At 36.0% G+C, this 19,790-nt stretch overlaps 1 protein-coding gene across 3 annotated transcripts in view; it reads right to left on the reverse strand.

Moving 5' to 3' along the window:
* Window positions 1-19,790, reverse strand: part of RNGTT (RNA guanylyltransferase and 5'-phosphatase) — a 362,779-nt gene that overhangs the window by 183,433 nt on the left and 159,556 nt on the right. For 2 of the 3 annotated variants that reach the window (XM_032155029.2, XM_032155048.2), the window contains exon 12: window positions 11,297-11,365. The exons of the other annotated variant lie outside the window; for it this stretch is intronic. In XM_032155029.2, coding sequence (XP_032010920.1) covers window positions 11,297-11,365 — 69 coding nt within the window. The remainder of the gene's footprint in view (window positions 1-11,296; window positions 11,366-19,790) is intronic. 3 annotated transcript variants of the gene reach the window in all.

The raw sequence follows: 19,790 nt of genomic DNA on the forward strand, positions 1-19,790 counted from the left end.
CTGGTGCAGTGCCCCAGAAAGGACTGAGTCATATAAATAACAGGTAACCTAGAAGACTGCCAGGGGATAAGGGTAAGGCATAGGACGTAAAACAAGGAGACCAGGGAAAGTCTATAGAAGGACCACTAAACCTCTAGCTTCTCTCCTCCACTGCGGGCAAAAGGCAGGAGATATTTTTATTCTGTGAAAAAGTTGAAGGCAGAGCTATGGTGGAGAAGATTCAAAACAGAAGAGAAAAACTGAAACTGCAAGGTTAAGTGAAAGTTTACCCAAGAGTGGACCCTAGCTCCTTTACCTTCTCTACTCCAAGAATAGTAACAGCAGGCAAGAGACTGAAGGATTGACCTCCAGACAGGTAAAAGATTTTCAGGGAAAATAACTACACGTTATAAAATTTGTATATCCTCCAATTTAAAAATAAAAGAAAAATGTATACACATTTTGACATTATTTTTAAAATGCAGATTACCTCTAATACACTATATTACTTTTCTCATAACAATGTATTACTTGCCCTGTGCTTAATTATTAAAGCTGAGTTCATCAAAAAGTTTTAGACTTCTCCAGAAGAAAAATTTTGAAATGTTGGCAAATTTTACTTAAAAAGTTCTTGGCCTGATTAAGGGTCCTAAACTTCTCATTTAGAACTTGCTCTTAATAGGAAGTCTAAGAAATAAAGGTAATTTACAAATCTTACAAAGACAGAATCAGAAATTACACTGGGTATTAAGGTCTACAGCTATCTGTCGGAAACGTCTTATTAAGCTATAACTTTGGTGGGCTGAAAAATGGCCACCTAGAGATATCAGGAATGTGTTACATTATATGGCAAAAGAGACTTTGGTGGTATGATTAAATTAAGGCCATTCAAGGGCAGGGGCAATTACTCTGAATTACCCAGATGAACTCTAAATGCAATCACAAGTACCTTTTTTTTTTTTTTTTTTTTTTTCAATTTTTTTAAAAAACAATTGTCACCAAGGCCTGAGTGCGGTGCCACGATCACAGTTCATTGCAGCCTTGACCTCCCAGGCTCAAGCAATCCTCCTACCTCAGCCTCCCAAATACTACAGGTGTGTGCCACCATGCCTGGCTAATTTTTTTCATTCTTTATAGAGATGGGGTCTCACTGTGTTTCCCAGGCTTATCTCAGACTCCTGGGCTCAAGTGATCCGCCCACCTCAGCCTCCCAAAGTGCTGGGACCTCCAGATCTGTAAGGGAATAAATGTATGTTGTTTTAAGCCATCAAGTGTGTGGTAATGTGTTAAAGTAGCCATAGGAAACTAATACAGTAACTAGCTAGTACCATCACGTTTTCTAAATTTTATTTATTTATTTATTTATTTATTTTGAGACAGAGTCTCGCTCTGATGCCCAGGCTGGAGTGCACTGGCGCAATCTCGGCTCACTACAAGTTCCGCCTCCTTGGTTCACACCATTCTCCTGCCTTAGCCTCCCGAGTAGCTGGGACCACAGGCACCCACCACCACGCCCGGCTAATTTTTTGTATTTTTAGTAGAGACGGGTTTCACCACGTTAGCCAGAATGGTCTCAATCTCCTGACCTTGTGATCTGCCCGCCTTGGCCTCCCAAAGTGCTGGGATTACAGGCATGAGCCACCATGCTCGGCCCACGATTTCTGTCACATCAAAATACCACCACTATTATTATATTTTTCTTTAAATTAGTTCACTCTAAAATCTAAAAAATATATATCTTAAATGGAAACTTTATAACAAATGGTATACTTATACTATACTAGAAAATGGTATTGCTTACCCTAACCAGTATTCCTAAAATTAGAAAAGATAGAAATTAATCAATGATACTAAATTCTAGTAGATATGTTGCCTATTGAATAGTCTAAAAGTGGGCTCACACTCTTGTTGAAAAGGAAAGATCAGCAAGTTTTAGATATTAAAAACTAGAAATAGACTTTCTCCTTATAATCTGAAAGACTGAATAAAAACAAGAATGGGATTACATTTCTCATTGTATGATGCAGTGTCATCTGATGCCCTGTCCCTGGACCACCTAAAATCACGTCTCCTCTCACCACTGGAAGCCACATCTGTCTATAATCAACTCTCTTCTTACTTCCTTACAAATAAGACCTAGTGCAGATGAAAAGGAAAATTAAGGTGGTTCCTTTGAATATACAAACAGCAATCAGAAAAAGGCTATTCCACCCGGTGAAAAGGAAATTGATGACAATGTATAAGCATAAAAGAAGTGAGAAAAATCTTAAGTATTCTTTCTTTTAAAGTCATAAGGAGAATTTATGAGTAAGAATTATTAGAAAAATGTGTCTTAAACTCTGCTTTCTTTAGCAGAATATCATATAGTGTCTGATAATGTCATTCAACTTTATTTTAATAGAAACATATTTCCATTTTTTTAAAGAGGTAGAAAAGTCATAAATCTCTGCATAAGAGCTAAGTACAAGTTTAATCTGGGGCTTTGGCAAATCAAAAGTCTGAAGTGGAATACATAAGACCACTCTTGTGATGGTGGCCTAAACTGAGGATAAACTAAAAATAGGAAAAAATCAGCCTTTGCAGGAGAATCTGAGGTTGAAATTGCAAAACCAAAATAAGGAAAAAATAACAAAGGCTACACAATTCAATATAATGAAATTTTGCATTTGAGAGAGAAAATTGCCTCCTGCTACCCGAATAGATTTATGCGAAACTGGAGCCTATTCTGGATGGCACAGTTAATATATATTTATACTTAGAATACCCTTTAGAATATTTACCAAAAATATAGTAGGAATGTAAAATAACCACTGAATTAACTATGATGGGTAGACATGTAATTATGTACCACATCCTTCTTACAGCCAGATGCTGTTTTAGAAATTAACCATCCAATTAAAGAGCACACCAAAAATATGATGAAAGGTGTATATTAGTGATAAAAACTAAGAGAATTAAAGTTGGTAACTTTTTTAGTAGAGGCGGGGTTTCACCATGGTCTCGATCTCCTGACCTCATGATCCGCCCGCCTCGGCCTCCCAAAGTGCTGGGATTACAAGCGTGAGCCGCCGCGCCCGGCCGATACTTTTAACTAGTATAGTATAGTGCTATGCCATCAATTAAACTGTTACCAAAATAGGTAGCTGTGAAACATGTTTTCTGAAATGTTATAAATGTAAACTAATCTAGAATCTGTTATAAATAAATCTGTTCTAATAAAAATAAATTAATACTTTTGGAAGAAGCTGACCATGTCCACTGATGAACAAAATGTGACCCTTTCAGAGACATTCCATATATTTTATAATCTTAACAACTTAGGAGATAAAAGATATAAAAGTGAAAAGTCTATTGAAATGATGGCAGGATGGCCAGGTGTGGTGGCTCATGCCTGTAATCCCAGCACTTTGGGAGGCCGAGATGGGCAAATCACTTGAGGCCAGGAGTTCAAGACTAGCCTGGCCAAGAAGGTAAAATGCCATTTCTACTAAAGAATCGCTTGAACCTGGGAACCATGGGTTGCAGTGAGCCGAGATTGCGCCACTGCATTCCAGCCTGGGCGACAGAGAAAGACTCTGTCTCCCCCGCCAAAAAAAGGAATGATGGCAGGAGAAAAAAATCAATAGGAATACAGTCATGTAATACTCATACTATCAAACTTCATAAGAAGTCTAGTTTATTTTAATTGTCTAACTTGCCATTTAAAACAAATTATTTTTAGGAAACCAAAATAAAAGAGTTTATTCTTTTATGAAAAATTCGTTACTTAGTAGATTTTCGCCAGGTTATTGGCAGAAAGAAGGAATTTTCAAGTACTGATTTATATCATTTGCATTGATCATCATATGACCATAAGAGAATTTCAAAGCTAAGCTCTTATAGCCTCTACATTTTACAGATGAAAAACTGGAGAATCAAAAAGATATTCAGTGGTGTCTGTTTGTTTGTTTGTTTAACCAGAGACCACTCCTAACCCACTGGGAAGTTTCTGAAGAGAATATGCAGAGGACAAAACTCATGTTATTGTTTTAGGGAAGAATGGTGTTTGGATTCTGGACTTTGCAAAGAAAAGTGGGAATTTAAAGAAAGCCACTGATAAGTTTCTTGAAAGGAAAAAAGATAACAGCATAAATTAGATTATACATATTCCTACGCAGCAAGGAAGATAAAATAGCTATAAATTTAAAAGGTATTTACCTACATTGTTAACATATAAAACTAGTTAAATCTGAAAGACTGGGGAGAACACAAAGATGCATTTTCATTCCTTTAACAAACAGTTTCTAAGACATACTGGGCTAAACACTATCCTAGACAATGGAGGTTTAAAAAGAAGTAAGGAAGGAAAGGACTAATAACCTTAGATTATTTTGTGAGGCAAAAATATCACCACAGCCCATAGATTTTGTGAGGCAAAAATATAACCACTGCCCATAGATTTTGTGAGGCAAAAATATAACCAAAAAATAGCTTGTGAGGGGTAGCTAGAAACAGCAAGGCAACTTTAAAGAGAATCATTTTTGCTTTGAGAATAATCACTTAAGCAATCGGTTTTAGTTCTGAAGCAATTTAGCAATTAGTAACAATTTTTCAAGAGAAAAGAGAGAAAAAGATATTGCTTTCAGCTTCATGAAAGCAAACCAATCTCCCACAAATCCTATGGAATGGAGAGCAATGAAGACACAGAGTGTGCACAGGAATCTAAGATCTGATCTCTCTTAGACCGGTGGCCTCTGGATGAGATCAGTTGCTACCAGAGAACTGAAAAATCTCCATATCAGAGAAGTAGAAGGTACAGGTTGATGATCAAGACCTAGACTGTCATGGAAGGAAAGATCTAATTCTTGACAAAGGTGTGTCACTTCTGACCAAGCTGCTATAAAAGTGATGATAGAGGAATAGTTATTTAATGCAAATATGTATGTGTCAATTTTGTTTAAAGAGGTTTAAGATTAAATATTCATGACTAAGGTGATATGAAAGAAACCTAGCAACTACCTTTTCAACTCTTTATACCCTAAAATACTACCATCAGACTAACAGGTGTGGCTTAAAAACACCCCTCTTCAACACTATCAATATAGAGGGCTGAAGGCAGTAAATGCACAAAAAAATGGTTTCCATCTACAAACTGAGTAGCATTTCCCAGAAACTGGAGTCTGGAATCAAGACTCCTTGAATAGAACACGTTTAATAACTCGAAGCACATAACACAGGAACAGAAAACCAAACACCACATTTCTCACTCATAAGTGAGAGCTGAACAATGAGAACACATGGACACAGGGAGGGAACATCACACACTGGGGCATGTTGCGGGGGTGGGAGGCTAGGGGAGGGATAGCATTAAGAGAAACACTGAATGTAGATGATGGGTTGATGGGTGCAGGAAACCACCATGGCATGTGTATACCTATGTAACAAACCTGCATGTTGTGCACATGAATCCCAGAACTTAAAAGTATAATTTTTTTAAAAAAAAAAGCAAACAAAAAAGAAACAACTCAAAGCACAATTTTAAAAGGGAAGAACATAGAAATAAAAAAAGGGACCCTTGCAATACTGCAATGCACTATGATTTGGAAGGGGAAGGAGTGTAGGAGCCTGCCTATTGCATTTGAATAAAGAAATGTAACCTTATTTTGTTCTGCAAGCTGGAGAAGAAAAATCTATCATTACACAGAGAATTACAATTCAACTGAAGATCACAAATGAATCATGTACAAATGCCATGAGCACATACAAGAAATGGGAAACAATAAATCAATATATCTATATCTGCACTGTCTACTACACACATGGCCACTGAGCACTTGAACAGTGGCAAGTCCAAGACATGCTGCAAGTGTAAAATTCCCACTGGATTTCAAATACTTAGTACAAAAATAATAATTGTTTTTATATTGAGTAAATGTTGAAATGATAATACTTTTGATATAGTGGTTTAAGTAAAATATATTATTAAAATTAATTTTACCACTTTCTTTTTTTCTTAATGTGGCAACTAGAAACATTTAAAGTATATATGTGGATCATATCTGTGTTACACATTATATTTCTATCAGTCAGTACTGGTCTCCCCCATATGAAGGTTTCTTTCATAATATAATTTTACTAGGTCAAAAAACAGGGATAGACTGGAAAGATAATACAGATACAAACAGCAGTTAAGAAGCTACTGAAATAGGTTGAGTATAAAACAATTTGAGCCAAATCTGACATGATCTTTTTAAAATAAGGAATAAATAGCAAGGACAACCCAAAAAGACAGTGATCAGCCACTTAACAGACTTCAGTGATTCTTTGAAGATTGGTTGTCCCTAGTAGAAATGTATAATATGAATGAAGAAATAGAGTACTAGAAGCAAAACAAAAGGCATGGGTTAAAGGCTGATTTAAGAAAAACAGCTATACCCATAAAAAATACACTTTTCTCTATGAAGAGAAGGAAAGGGGGATAGAACTACCTTAGAAGACAAGTATAAAGACAGCCATCCAAAAGGTGGAAGAGGACGAGAAAGCCAGTGTCTTAGGAAGCTTATTACAAATAGAGAATTTGAGTACAATTACTCTCTTCTTTTTAGTTCTATTGTCTAATATTGCTATCAGTTATAACTTAAGAGATAAAATTTTTAAAAATACAAAATTGAATATGTAAACTAAGAGTAGATCTAAAACTTCTGGAAATGTCTGACATTTAGACAAGTAGTCCTGAGCTACAGTTTATTGTACCTTTTTCCTAATTCTCTAGTATATATAAGAAGATGATTTAACATTGCAAACACATTAATTTTCTCCAAATTAATCTAAATTCAAAGCCATTCCAATTAAACTAATAAAAATTGCTGGGTAACATGACATACAGATTCTGAAACTTACATGTTAAACAAAATGTCTGCAAATATTTAAGAACGTCCTAGCAAACAGGGAGGCTTGATTTATTACGAGATAATCAAGATTATACCAAGTTGCACAGAACTACACAAACACAATAAAAAATTTGGGGTTAAGTCAGAGCCATAAAATTGTAGAACAGATTAGAGACCACTGAGAATAACATGTTCAGTTTACAGCGGAAACAAAAGCTCCATAAGCATAAGGACCAGTTTGTACAGCATTAGGTTTTCAAGATCACTCAAATCAAAAAAGCAGAAAAGATAAAGTCAAAAAAGTAGGGAAATCTATCAGAGAAGAAAGGTAAAAGGGATTTCCTGGATGAAATACTGAAAAGAAACTCTAAGAAGAAAAGGCTATGCAGCAGGACTAAAGAATGGAAGGCTTCGGAAAGAATGTCTTCAAATGAAAAATGGACCTTATATATTTGACTGCATTGAAAAAAATTAAACGTTCTTTTGGAGAGTTTAAAGAAAGAAATATTAATAATTATAATAACCAAAAATATTCCTAATGCTAGGTGACAAGACTTTTCTAAAAAAGAAAATATAATTGTATACTATTTGACTCAGATAGGAACAATATTTATGTCACCATAAAAACTGAATATTAATTTGACCAAATATGTGATATAATTACAATAGGATGACAGAAGGAGAAAGGGGTGTGGAGGGGGTTAGTGGAATTAGAGGGCTCAATCCTATTCTTCCATAGTACAAAGTAAGCAGATCATGTATAAAATACAAAACCAAAAAAGAACAGCATAGACTGTGTAGAACTGTAGAAGTAAAAGCCAAAAAAAAAAAAGAGGAAAATAATTGCCTCTTAGGAGTAGTACTTAGGGTGCAGAAAAAGGTAAGAGACTGTTTGGTAAGAGACTGTTCTATTTTTCAGTACAAATCACTCATTTAATTGATTTTTAAAAATCATGGATAGGCATTACCATGGATTATGTGCAACTTACGTAATTTTTTCAACAATAAAAACTACTACCTTCATTATTCTGAATATACAAAAAAAAAGAAAAATTGGCCGGGTACAGTGGCTCATACCTGTAATCCCAGCACTTTGGGAGGCTGAGGCAGGCAGATTGCTTGAACTCAGGAGCTTTAGACCAGCCTTGGCAACAAGGTAAAACCCCGTAACTACGAAAAATACAAAAATTAGCAAGGCGTGGTGGTGCGCGCCTATAGTCCCAGCTACTTGGGGACCTGAAGTGTGAGGACTGCTTGAACCCAGGAGGTCAAGGCTGCAGTAAGCCAAGTTTGTGCCACTGCACACCAGCCTGGGCAACAAAGTGAGACCCTGTCTCAAAAAAAAAAAAAAAAAGAGAGAGAGAGAGAAATGAACTGTAAGAAATAAGGTGGCAGAAATCCTCAAGAAGCAATTATACCTAGATCCAAAAGTATGCTTAAAAAATTATATATCTCATGATCAAGTAGCATTTATCCCAGGAATGCAAGGAAGGGTCAACATGAGAAAAATCAGTGTAATTTACTACATAAATGGTGTAAAAAAGAAAATGACATGATAACCTTAATAGATACTGAAGAGGCATTACTGCCTTAAAATTAATGCCTTAAAAGGTGTTAAAGCCCAAAACCTATTTATGATTTTAAAAATAATTATTGGAAGAACAGACTCAGAAATTTCTTAACACAATAAAGGATATCTAACAGAAAGCTACCACAAACATACTTGATGGAGAAAATTTAGTTACATTCCCTTTGAGGTTGAGAAGAAGGTATAAATGTCTTCTCCCTCATCTAACTAGAACTAATACTTAATTAAATACTAGAGGTCCTGGTCAATGTGTAAAATTAGACAATGATGAGAACTAACAGATTTCAACAGGATTGTTGAATCAATAAAATAAATCAATAATGTGGCAGTGTACTAGAAGTAGCAATAAAAAAAAACAAGACACGATTCACCAAAAAAGCAGAAAATGACAAATATTTAGAAGTTACCATAACAATAATAAAAAACTTAAACTCAATTACAGAACAGAAAAAGACCTGAAAAAAAAAGCCATAGCATTCATTGAGAAAGTGATTTAACACTGCAAACACATCAATTTTCTCCCCATTAATCTAAATTCAAAGATGTTCCAATTAAACTCCTAACAAAAATTTCTGGGTAACATGACAAATTGATTCTGTAACTTTCATGTTAAACCAATTGTCTACAAATATTTAAGGTAATGCTGGCAAACAGGGAGACTTGACTTAATAGCAGATACCAATTACAAAGTCATTGTAATAAAAAGTGTGGTTACGGCCCGGCGCCGTGGCTCACGCCTGTAATCCCAGCACTTTGGGAGGCCAAGGCAGGCGGATCACCTGAGATCAGGAGTTCAAGAGCAGCCTGGCTAACGTGGTGAAACCCCATTTCTACTAAAAATACAAAAAATTAGCTGGGCATGGTGGTGCGCACCTGCAATCCCAGCTACTCAGGAGGCTGAGGCAGGAGAATCCCTTGAGCCCAGAAGGCGGAGGTTGCAGTGAGCCAACATTGCGCCATTGCACTTCAGCTTGGGCAACAAGAGCAAAACTCCATCTCAATTTAAAAAAAAAAAAAAAGTATGGTTACTAGAAAGGGAACAGACTGACAAATCAACTGCCTATACTAGACATCCAAGAAAGACTCACTTATTTGTCAGGCCATTTTTCCTACATATGCCATATATGTACAGATCTGAACCATGAGTTTCACACACTGAAATTTTCTGAATTTATTGTTATATTTAGACTTTGCTTCTTTCAGTCTAGGGAGACTGGAATATATTAGAACTAAAAGATTCAACTTTAATTTTCCTAAAATAGTATTTTCTTCCATTTCTGTCCCTAACCTCTAGTGCTCCTCCATCTCCTCCTCCCTCAACCACAGAAGATAAGATTTTTCTGTTATCTGTTTGGCAAGGGGGGCTGGAAGACAGACAGATGCCAATCACATATCACATTGTCTCTAAACTTGCATTTTAGCAGAGATTTATTATACACGTAAAGATATAATGCTTTACATGCATAGGTTGAATATGCCTTCTCTGAAATGCTTGGGACCAGAAGTGGTTTGGATTCTGATTTTTTTCAGATTGGGGAATATCTGCATTATATATACTTAACAGTTGAGCATCCCTAATACAAAAATCCAAAATGCTCCAACGAGCATTTCCTTTGAGCATCATGCTGGTGCTCAAAACATTATAAATTTTATAGCATACCAGTCTTTGGATTAGAGGTATTCAACCTGTACAGTATTTAATACACTGTGTTCAAATTATTAGTTCCCTTTCTTTTACCCCAGGCACCCAGTCTGATGTCTCCATATATAAATTCTCAACTAGCTTATCCTCTATTTACTAAAAGAAGAGTTGGTGAAGAAAAAAAGCAGCATATGATGAGGTGGTTGCACATGAAATAAACTCTTTCCTATAGAGTAAGTAGCTCTCATACTCGAACATGCATTAGAATCACTTGGAGAACTTGTCAAAACACAAACTGCTAAACTCCACCCCCAGAGTTTCTACTCAATAGGTATGGGGCTGAGCTGCATCTGTGAAACTTCCTGGGTGGTGCGAATCCTCCTCTACAGGCCACATTTTGAAAAACACTGTGCTACAGAACATGGGTTATCAAGTAGGGGCAATTATGTTCTCTGAGGAAACTGGGCAATGTCAGACTATATTTTTAGTTGTCACAAATGGGAATAGGGAGCGTGCTCCTGGCATCTATACTCCTGGCATCTAGTAAGTAGAGACCACAGATGCTGCTAAACACCCTACCATGCACAAGACAGCTCTCACAGCAAAGAATTATCTGGCCCAACACATCAGTGGTTGAGGATGAGAAAACCTGCTATAGAGTAAAATACAATTTACTTCAAATATATGATTTGACCATTAAGTTGGTAAAAGTTCTTCAGTGCATTTTAAAAATTTAACACGGAAAAAATATTCAAAAGTTTTATTTTTTGTCAAGTAGTGACAAAGTTTGAATTTTACTCTACAGTAAACTACAGCAAAATGAAGTTTTAGAGAGATTAATACATAAAAGTATACCAAGTTACAAAAGGAAATAAACATTTATGTAATGTTATTGGTAGAGAATTATTTTTTAATAACTAATTATATTAAAAGACTGGTTTCTTTGAAATGTAATGACCAACAATGCTTATTTCTTAAGCTGAGTGAAAAGCAGATAGGTGCTCATTTTAGTATTACATGTATTTAGATATAAATAAAATCTTTCATAATGAGCAATTTGTTTTAAGGAAAAGTAGCAATCACAGCAGTAATCAATCCCAAGTAAATAAGTTTGAGGCATATATGTGTATGTGTATGTATATGTATATGTATATCTGTGTACACACACACACAAACACACAGACAAATGAACACACACACACAGACAAATGAACTTACTCCAGTAGGCTGAAAAATAAGTCCATCCATTTCATGGCTCACTTCTTTGGCAAAATTTCCTTCAAGTAGCTATAAAATAAATACACATGTATTCTTTAAAAATATAATAATCACTTCAAAAGTATTTAAACTTCTTGCTAAGCTTTATAAAAACTTCTTAATATATAAGTTATAAGAACTGAAATACAAAATAAGAGAAAGGGATAGGTCTAAAGAAATCTAAGTTAATACATTGTAACATTTGAATACACACACACACACACACACACACACACACACAAATTTCCATTCCTTGGCAGGCTAGATATTCTAAACAATAGTCCTAACTACAACAACCAAAATAATGAATAAAGCACTGAAAACATATTTTTAAATGTATTCCTAAGCCAGCACAAAAGGAAGAAAGACATAGAAGCAAAAACAAAGTGAAAGTAGAAACCTGGAAAGTAATAGATAAAAGGAATAAAAAATAAACACACACAAAAAAAGGAGAAGCAAAGAAATGCTTGGGGACAAGAATTTGTAACTACAAACTAGCTCAAACATGAAGATTATAGTCCAAAGCTACAAACAAACTTGCTTGGGGTCAAGAATTTGTAACTGCAAACCAGCTCAAACATGGAGATTATAATCCAAAAATACATTGTGTTTTCCAAGAACCCTTAGAGAATGTTTTTAATCTTACTTTGGCATTTTTGTGTGTCTTTTTTATATTTTTCCAAGCAGAGAATTTCATTGCAAAGAATACACAGTAAAAAATACAACTAACAGTTTTTCAACGCCATATCAACAGAGTTATAGACCCTATACCCTCTAATTAATTCTGACTGATTACAAAGTTTTAATGTATCTCTTTCACAGATTTTTATTATTTTGAAGAACTCAACATGTATATCACTGATGGAGGCCTGAAACATGAATTTCTGCATTTTGGGGAAGAGAACAAAACACACTTTCACAGAGCCAGGTGTATTAGTTCATTTTCACACTTGCTAATATAGACATACCCGAGACTGGGTAATTTATAAAGAAAAAGAAGTTTAATGGACTTGCTGTTCCACATGGCTGGGGTGGCCTCATAGTCATGGCAGAAGGTGAAGGAGGAGCAAAGGCATGGTCTTACATGGCAGCAGGCAAGAGAATGAGTGTCAAGCAAAGGGGGATGCCCCTTATAAAAGCATCAGATCTCATGAGAACTATCATTAGAACAGTATGAGGGGAAATAGCCCCCACGAATCAATTACTTCCCACCAGGTCCCTCCCACAACACCAGGTTATCTAGACGCTGGCCAATTAACAGAAAATTCAGAATAGTTCTAGGATTCAAATATGTCTTCTAAATTTCTGGATATGCTGTGTGTTATACATCCCTTTTATCACAGTCACACACTCTTGAGCTTACAAGATCTGCTTTCCAAAAGCAACAACCAAAACTTCAAGTACGTATTTCACTTGCAACAAAAATCTGTGATTCTCTTCCCAAACTGTGACTTCATCTTCTCTGCCATTTCATCCTTCAAAATCTATAATTTCTCTAAACTGAGGGCAGTTCAAATTTGAGTTTAAAAATCTATATTTCCTTAAAATTTTAATGTTCCTTTCTGACACTGAGACAGAAATTAAGATTAGTAATTGCCAGAGGCTTGGAGGGTAGTCTTTAATGAGTTTCAGTTTTGAAAGATGAAAAAGTTAGCTGGGCATGGTGGCTCACACCTGTAATCCCAGCACTCTGGGAGGCCAAGGCGGGCAGATCACGAGGTCAGGAGTTCAAGACCAGCCTGTCCAATATGGTGAAACATCATCTCTACTAAAAAATACAAAAATTAGCCAGTGTGGTGGCGCGCGCCTGTAGTCCCAGCTACTACTCACAAGCCCAAGGCAGGAGAATCACCTGAACCCGGGAGGTGGAGGTTGCAGTGAGCCAAGATTGTGCCACTGCACTCCAGCCTGGGCAACAGAGTGAGACTCCATCTCAAAAAAAAAAAAAAAAAAAAAAACTAAACTAAATTCATAGCATTTCTGCTGAGCAGTGATGCAATAAAAACCAAATACCACAATAATCTCTTTTTTCAAAAAAAAAAAAAGTTTAAAAAAATGTAACCTTTAATCTTTCATTTGCTCTACTTGTATTGTAGGTACATGATTTATGGCAAGTTAACATGGTAGTTTCCGTTCTTCAACCAAACTTCTCAAATTCATGTAATGGACCACGCCTGTATATCAAGCATAAACTAACAATAAAAAATAGCCAGTTAGCAAGACTCTACATAACATGATGCTACCTGCTGCAGAAATGAAAGTAATTTCATTTTTTATTCTACTCTTTTTATAAATCAGAGTATTTAAAGGACTGAAAATTCACGGGTCAAAATAAGAGCTCCTCTGCATTACTCTAGACAATATTTTTTTCTTTACTGGACACATAATATTTATGATATCACCTATCATGTATCAAAGACCTACAATGCAGTGCTGTGCTTGGTACTTAACATATCATTCAAAATACATAACTCCTCATGAGATGTGTATTCTCAAGTTTTGAATTATTATTCAATTTTCCAGAAAAGGAAACAGAGGTCATCAGATATAAGCAACTAGCTTTAATTCAGAGAGTAAAGTAAAATCACTCAAAACAGATTACATCAAACTTTAACTAAAAATAAAGAGATAACTAAATAAAGTCTTATGACTCTCTGAAACAAATGCCCCAAAGATTTCTGCAAGTTCCTAAAGATACAGGTCCTCCAATAGCCACTTAAATTTTATAGACTTGGCCAGACACAGTGGCTCACATCTGTAATTCTGGCACTTTGGCAGGCTGAGGCAGGGGACTGCTTGAGGCCAGGAGTTCAAGACCAACCTGGCCAACACAGCAAGACCCCATTTGTGTATTTGACAAAAATTTTATAGACTTTAAATGCATTATAGAATATACTATATGAATAAAGTGAATATGAAGGGAGATAAAATTCTTGAAGGAAAAAAGGTTTTCTAAGAATAGAGATGAAATCTAAAAATGTTATTAATATTGTATACTTTATATTAACTGATTTATATATTCATATGAGATCATATACGTAATGTGTTTATTAAATTAGAAATATTACCTTTTGTCTATCTACAATTCTTAAAAAAAAAAAGTATCCAAACTTGTTACGGCCATCTTCCATGTATCAGTATCTTCATCATTAGAGCCAACTTTTAAGTCATTTAGCCAGTTTCCATTATTTTTCCTGCTGCTGTCTCTGATTTACAGCATACTTCAAATTATACATGAGACTATGACTGCAGATGTTATCCCAAGCTACAAGTACTGACTGACTAATGTTAGGAAAATGCTTTTTCCCCCATTCATTCCATAGATCTATGTTCATAATCTTAGAAGTGCTTTGCTCTTTGGAGATACCTTTAAAAGGCTGGTTTAAGAAAAATTTCCTCATTCACTTACAATGTGAAAAATAGTAAGAGAATGCTGCTTCTACACTGATGATAATAAAAAAGTAGATAATCTTTCAAATAATAACTTTTGTTATGGCCATCAGAAAGCTGACATCTGCAGGCAACCAAATAAACTGAATCCCAGCCCCTCCAAAGGAGGATGAAGTATATGAACTCATGTCTTCTTTGGTAGAGAAAAGGAAGAGGAAGTGGCAGCCATAAGTGAGTACAAAGAAAACAACATCTGACCAATTCTTAAAAACTAAGTCTGGGAGAGTGGAACAGTTTAGAATCCCTGGAAGCCCAAAACACAAGAGATATAAACTTTTTCTCAGGCTTCTATCAGGCTTCACAAGAAAGATCACAGGCAAGGCAGGAAACATGAGAATGCCCCCACCTTGGTTGGGCACAGAGGTTAAAACCCTCCTGCTTTCCAAACCCTTCTTGATATGATGCAAAAGTTACCCGGGAATAAATTCATATGCAGCTATACAAGAAGCTGGAGACAGACTTGGACCAATGATATTATATTGATAAAAAGCAGAAAGACTTGGTCCTGACAAAGTATCCCTATGCAAGGCAAAACTTCACTGGCAAGAGGGAGAGGGAAGACCCCCTGAGGAAAACCCCATGCCTGCGATTCAGGTGCTCAGGTTATGCTTAATACTAAGGCTGGAGAAGAAAAACTAAGAAAACTCCACAGCCCTCATAAGTCTGGCACTGAGCGGCAAGAAACAGTTGTTTACATATGGGGAAAAGTACTAGAAGTATGAAAATAGAACACTCTGTGGTACAGGGGAGCAGAGCCTACTGAAAGCTAAACGTGAAACAGAAACACCAGGAGAAAACCCTTTTATACTCTAGGCATTACAATAAATACAAGTAACAGCAGCCAACTGCTGAGAAAATATAAATTCTTTGGAGCACTGAAGATATATAGCAACACATAGAACAGGCTGATTCAACCACTACCCCTCCCCACCCACAAATGAAGCCTATTAACAAACTAAAAGAAGTATGCCTGTTACCAAGCATAAAGATACTTACCTCAGTCTCTTTTGTTCATATAGGAAAGAAAAATCCACGAAAGACATCTAATTTAAAAATTCTCTCTCACACACACACATACACAAAGGAAAAATAAATGGCCTATATTCAAAGATAAGGCAGTCAACAGAAGCAGACAAAGAGAGGGCCTATATTTTGGAATTATCAAAGACTTTAAAAATAACATTTACAAAAAGAACAGATGCTGGCGACGTTGTCGAGAAAAAGCAATACGCTTTTTTTTTTTTTTTTTTTTTTTTTTTTTTTTTTTTTTTTTTTTTTTGAGATGGAGTCTCACTCTGTCGCCCAGGCTGGAGTGCAGTGGCACGATCTCGGCTCACTGCAACCTCTGCTTCCCGGGTTCAAGAGGTTCTCCTGCCTCGGCCTCCTGCGTAGCTAGATTACAGGCATGCACCACCACACCTGGCTAATTTTTGTCTTTTTAGTAGAGAGGGGGTTTCACCACGTTAGCCAGGATGGTCTCCATCTCCTGACCTCGTGATCCACCTGCCTTGGCCTCCTAAAGTGCTGGGATTACAGGTGTGGGCCACTGCACCCGGCCTGAGAAAGGGACACTGTTACACTGTGAGTGGGAGTGTAAATTAGTTCAACCACTGTGGAAGACAGACTAGTGATTCCTCAGAGACCTAAAGGGAGAAGTATCATTTGACCCAGCAATCCCGTTACTGGGTATATACCCAAAGGAATATAAATCATTCTATTATAAAGATATATGCATGTGTAAATTCATTGCAGCACTATTTATAATAGCAAAGTAATGGAATCAACCTAAATGCCCATCAATGATAGACTGATAAAGAAAATATGATACATATATATAATGGAATACTATGCAGCCATAAAAAGGAACAAGATTATATCCTTCAGGGACATGGATGGAGCTGGAAGCCATTATCCTCAGCAAACTAATGTAGGAACGAAAAAACAAAACACTGAATGTCCTCACTTATAAGTGGGAGTTGACTGATGAGAACACATGGACACATGGGGGTGAACAACACACACCAGGCACCTGTGGGGGACATGGGGAGAGGGAGAGCATTAGGAAGAATAGCTAATGGATGCCGGCTTAATACCTGGGTGATGGCATGATCTGTGCAGGAAACCACCATGGCATACGTTTACTTATGTAACAAACCTGCACATCCTGCACATGTACCCTGAACTTAAAAGTTGATAAAACAAATAAATAAATAAAAATGACATTTTAAATCATCTAGACAAAAAAGTGGAAAACATGCATAAACGGATATGGAGTTTCAGCAGAGTTGGAAACAATAAAAATGAAACAATTGAAAATGTAGAAATAAAAACACACAACATCAGAGAAAAAAAATGTTAATCAGTGGGAATGATAATCAATGAGATTATCCAGACTGGACACAGAAGAGAAAAGTCACTAAACTTGAAGAAGAAATGTATGTGGCACTTTTTCCAACTGAAATACAAAAAGGAAAAAGAGAGAAAAAAGAAACAGCGCTGAGAATAAAAGAGCTGGGAGACTACAGCCAAAGATAGAACACTTGTACAGCTGGAATGTGAAAACAAAAAGAAAGATATAAGGAAGCAAAGAAACCAACTGAGGGAAATAATGCCTCCAATTACTACAAAATTAATTAAACACATAAACACAAACACACACCCCAATGGACTCCAAGAGGACAGGAAGAAAGATTTAAGAAAAAATAAAAAATATAGGTTTATCATAGTCAAAACCCAGCAAGAAGGGGGAAAAGATTACAGGCAGAGGAACAAAAATAAGACTGACAGCAGACTCCTTATCTGAAATTACACCAGCCATGAGACAACAAAACCTCACCTTTAACATACTAATATTAATAGAAACAATGTTAATCTAAAAATCTTTAGCAAATGAAAATATCTTTCAATAATGAAGGCACAGTAGAGTTCTTTTTCAGACAGACAATAGCTGATAAAACATATTTCTACCAAGCTAGAACATAAGAAATTTTAAAAGAAAATTTTCAGGTAGAAGGACTATGATACAAGAATAAAATCTGTATCTAAACTGAAATAATGAAGGGCATTGGAATGGTTAAAAACTAGAATAAATATAGGAAATCTGTGTTGCTCTTTCTTTTCTTACAATATAATTGACTAATTAAAGTAAAAATATTAACAATGTATTGTAGGATTTATAACATATGTAAAAACAAATTGTATAAAAGGAAATGAGGTGAGAACCCCAACTAGGAAGTGGCATACTATTATTTAAAAGTAAATTGTGAAAACAGATACTATAAACCTTAGAACAACTGCTAAAATATACACAAAGATATATATCTAATAGGCCCAAAAAGTGGAGATATAATGGAATAAGAACATTCTCAAGTAATCTAAATGATGGCAAGACAAAAGGAAAAATGAAAATGAGAAAACATGGGGCAAGCCATGTGGTAAATCAAGTAGTAAGATAGTAGATTTAAACCAGACTTTTTTTTCATTCTAATAATATTTCTTCTAGAAACCACAACATTACAAAATCAACAAGCAGAGACTGTCATTATTAACAATTTTTTTTAAGAAATCAAGAACCAGCTGGATGTAGTGGCTCATGTCTGTAATGCCAGCACTTTGAGGGGCAGAGGCAGGCAGATAGCTTGAGCCCAGGAGTTCGAGACCAGCCTGGGCAATGTGGCAAAACCCCATCTCTACAGAAAATATTTTTAAAAATGTAGGTTTATCATAGTCAAAACCAAAGTCAAAACCATAGTCAAAGCCAGGCCATGGCGGCGTGCACCTATAGTCCCAGCTGCTCAGGAAGTTGCGGTGGGAGGATGACTTGAGCCTGGGAAGCGCCAAGCTGCAGTGAGCCAAGGTCATGCCACTGAATTCCAGCCTGAGTGACAGAGTGAGATCCCTCTTAAAAAAAAAAAAAAAAAAAAAAAAAGGAACCAACTATATATACAGTGATATACAGTGTCTACAACAGCCCACTTTGTACATAAAAGAGTCCATTAGGTAAAAAGTACACGGATGGAAAAAGATGTCAAATCCAGTGCTAATGGAAAAAAGCTGAAGCATCTAGGCTATGTTAATATAAGACAATGAGAACTTCAGAACAAGAAATTACTAGAGATGAAAACAATACATACTGACAAAGGGGGTCACTTCATCAAGAGTCTGTAACAATGTTAAATGTATACATGCCTTAAAAAAAGCTTCAAAATAAAACTGACAAAATAGATAAGAAAAATAGTGGCGAAATCCTCAATTATACATAGAGAATTTAACACTCTTCTCTGAGCAAACGACTGGACAAATAGAAAAAAAAAATCACTAGTAGTAAAGACACCTTGAAAAGACTTACAGAACACAAGCAGACAGAAAGCCAGTGAGGATGTGGAAGAGTAGATCACTATAAAACAACCTGACCTAATTGACATTTATAAAATACTCCACCCAAACCAGGAAAAAATGCTTTTTTTTTCCTAAATGTATACAACACATTTCAAAGTATATTCTCTGATCATAATGAATTAAATTAGATGTCAATATTTGAAAAGTCATCCAATATTTGAAAATTAAACAATGCACTTCTAAATAACCCATGAATAAAAGAAGAAATTAAAAGGGAAGTTTTAAAGTATTTTAAACAGAATGAAAACAAAAACAGAGTAGATTAATATTTGAGAGATGCAGCTAAAGCATATTTACAGAAAATTTTGCTACATGAAATACCTAATTAAAAAGACGGTCAATGACCAGGCACAATGGCTCATACCTGTAATCCCAGGACTTTGGGAGGCTGAGGTGGGAGGATCACTTAAGGCCAGGAGATTGAGACCAGCTTGGACAACATAGCGAGATCCTGTCTCTACAAAAAATTTAAAAAGTAGCCAGGCATGGTGGCATGCACCTAAGTTGCAGCTACGCAGGAGGCTGAGGCAGAAGGATCATTTGAGCCCCAGAGGTTGCAGCTGCAATGAGTCCTGATTGCACCACTGCACTCCAACCTGGGCAACAG

The sequence above is a fragment of the Hylobates moloch genome, unplaced genomic scaffold, assembly GCF_009828535.3.
Source record: "Hylobates moloch isolate HMO894 unplaced genomic scaffold, HMol_V3 SCAFFOLD_2, whole genome shotgun sequence".
Lineage (NCBI taxonomy): Eukaryota > Metazoa > Chordata > Mammalia > Primates > Hylobatidae > Hylobates > Hylobates moloch.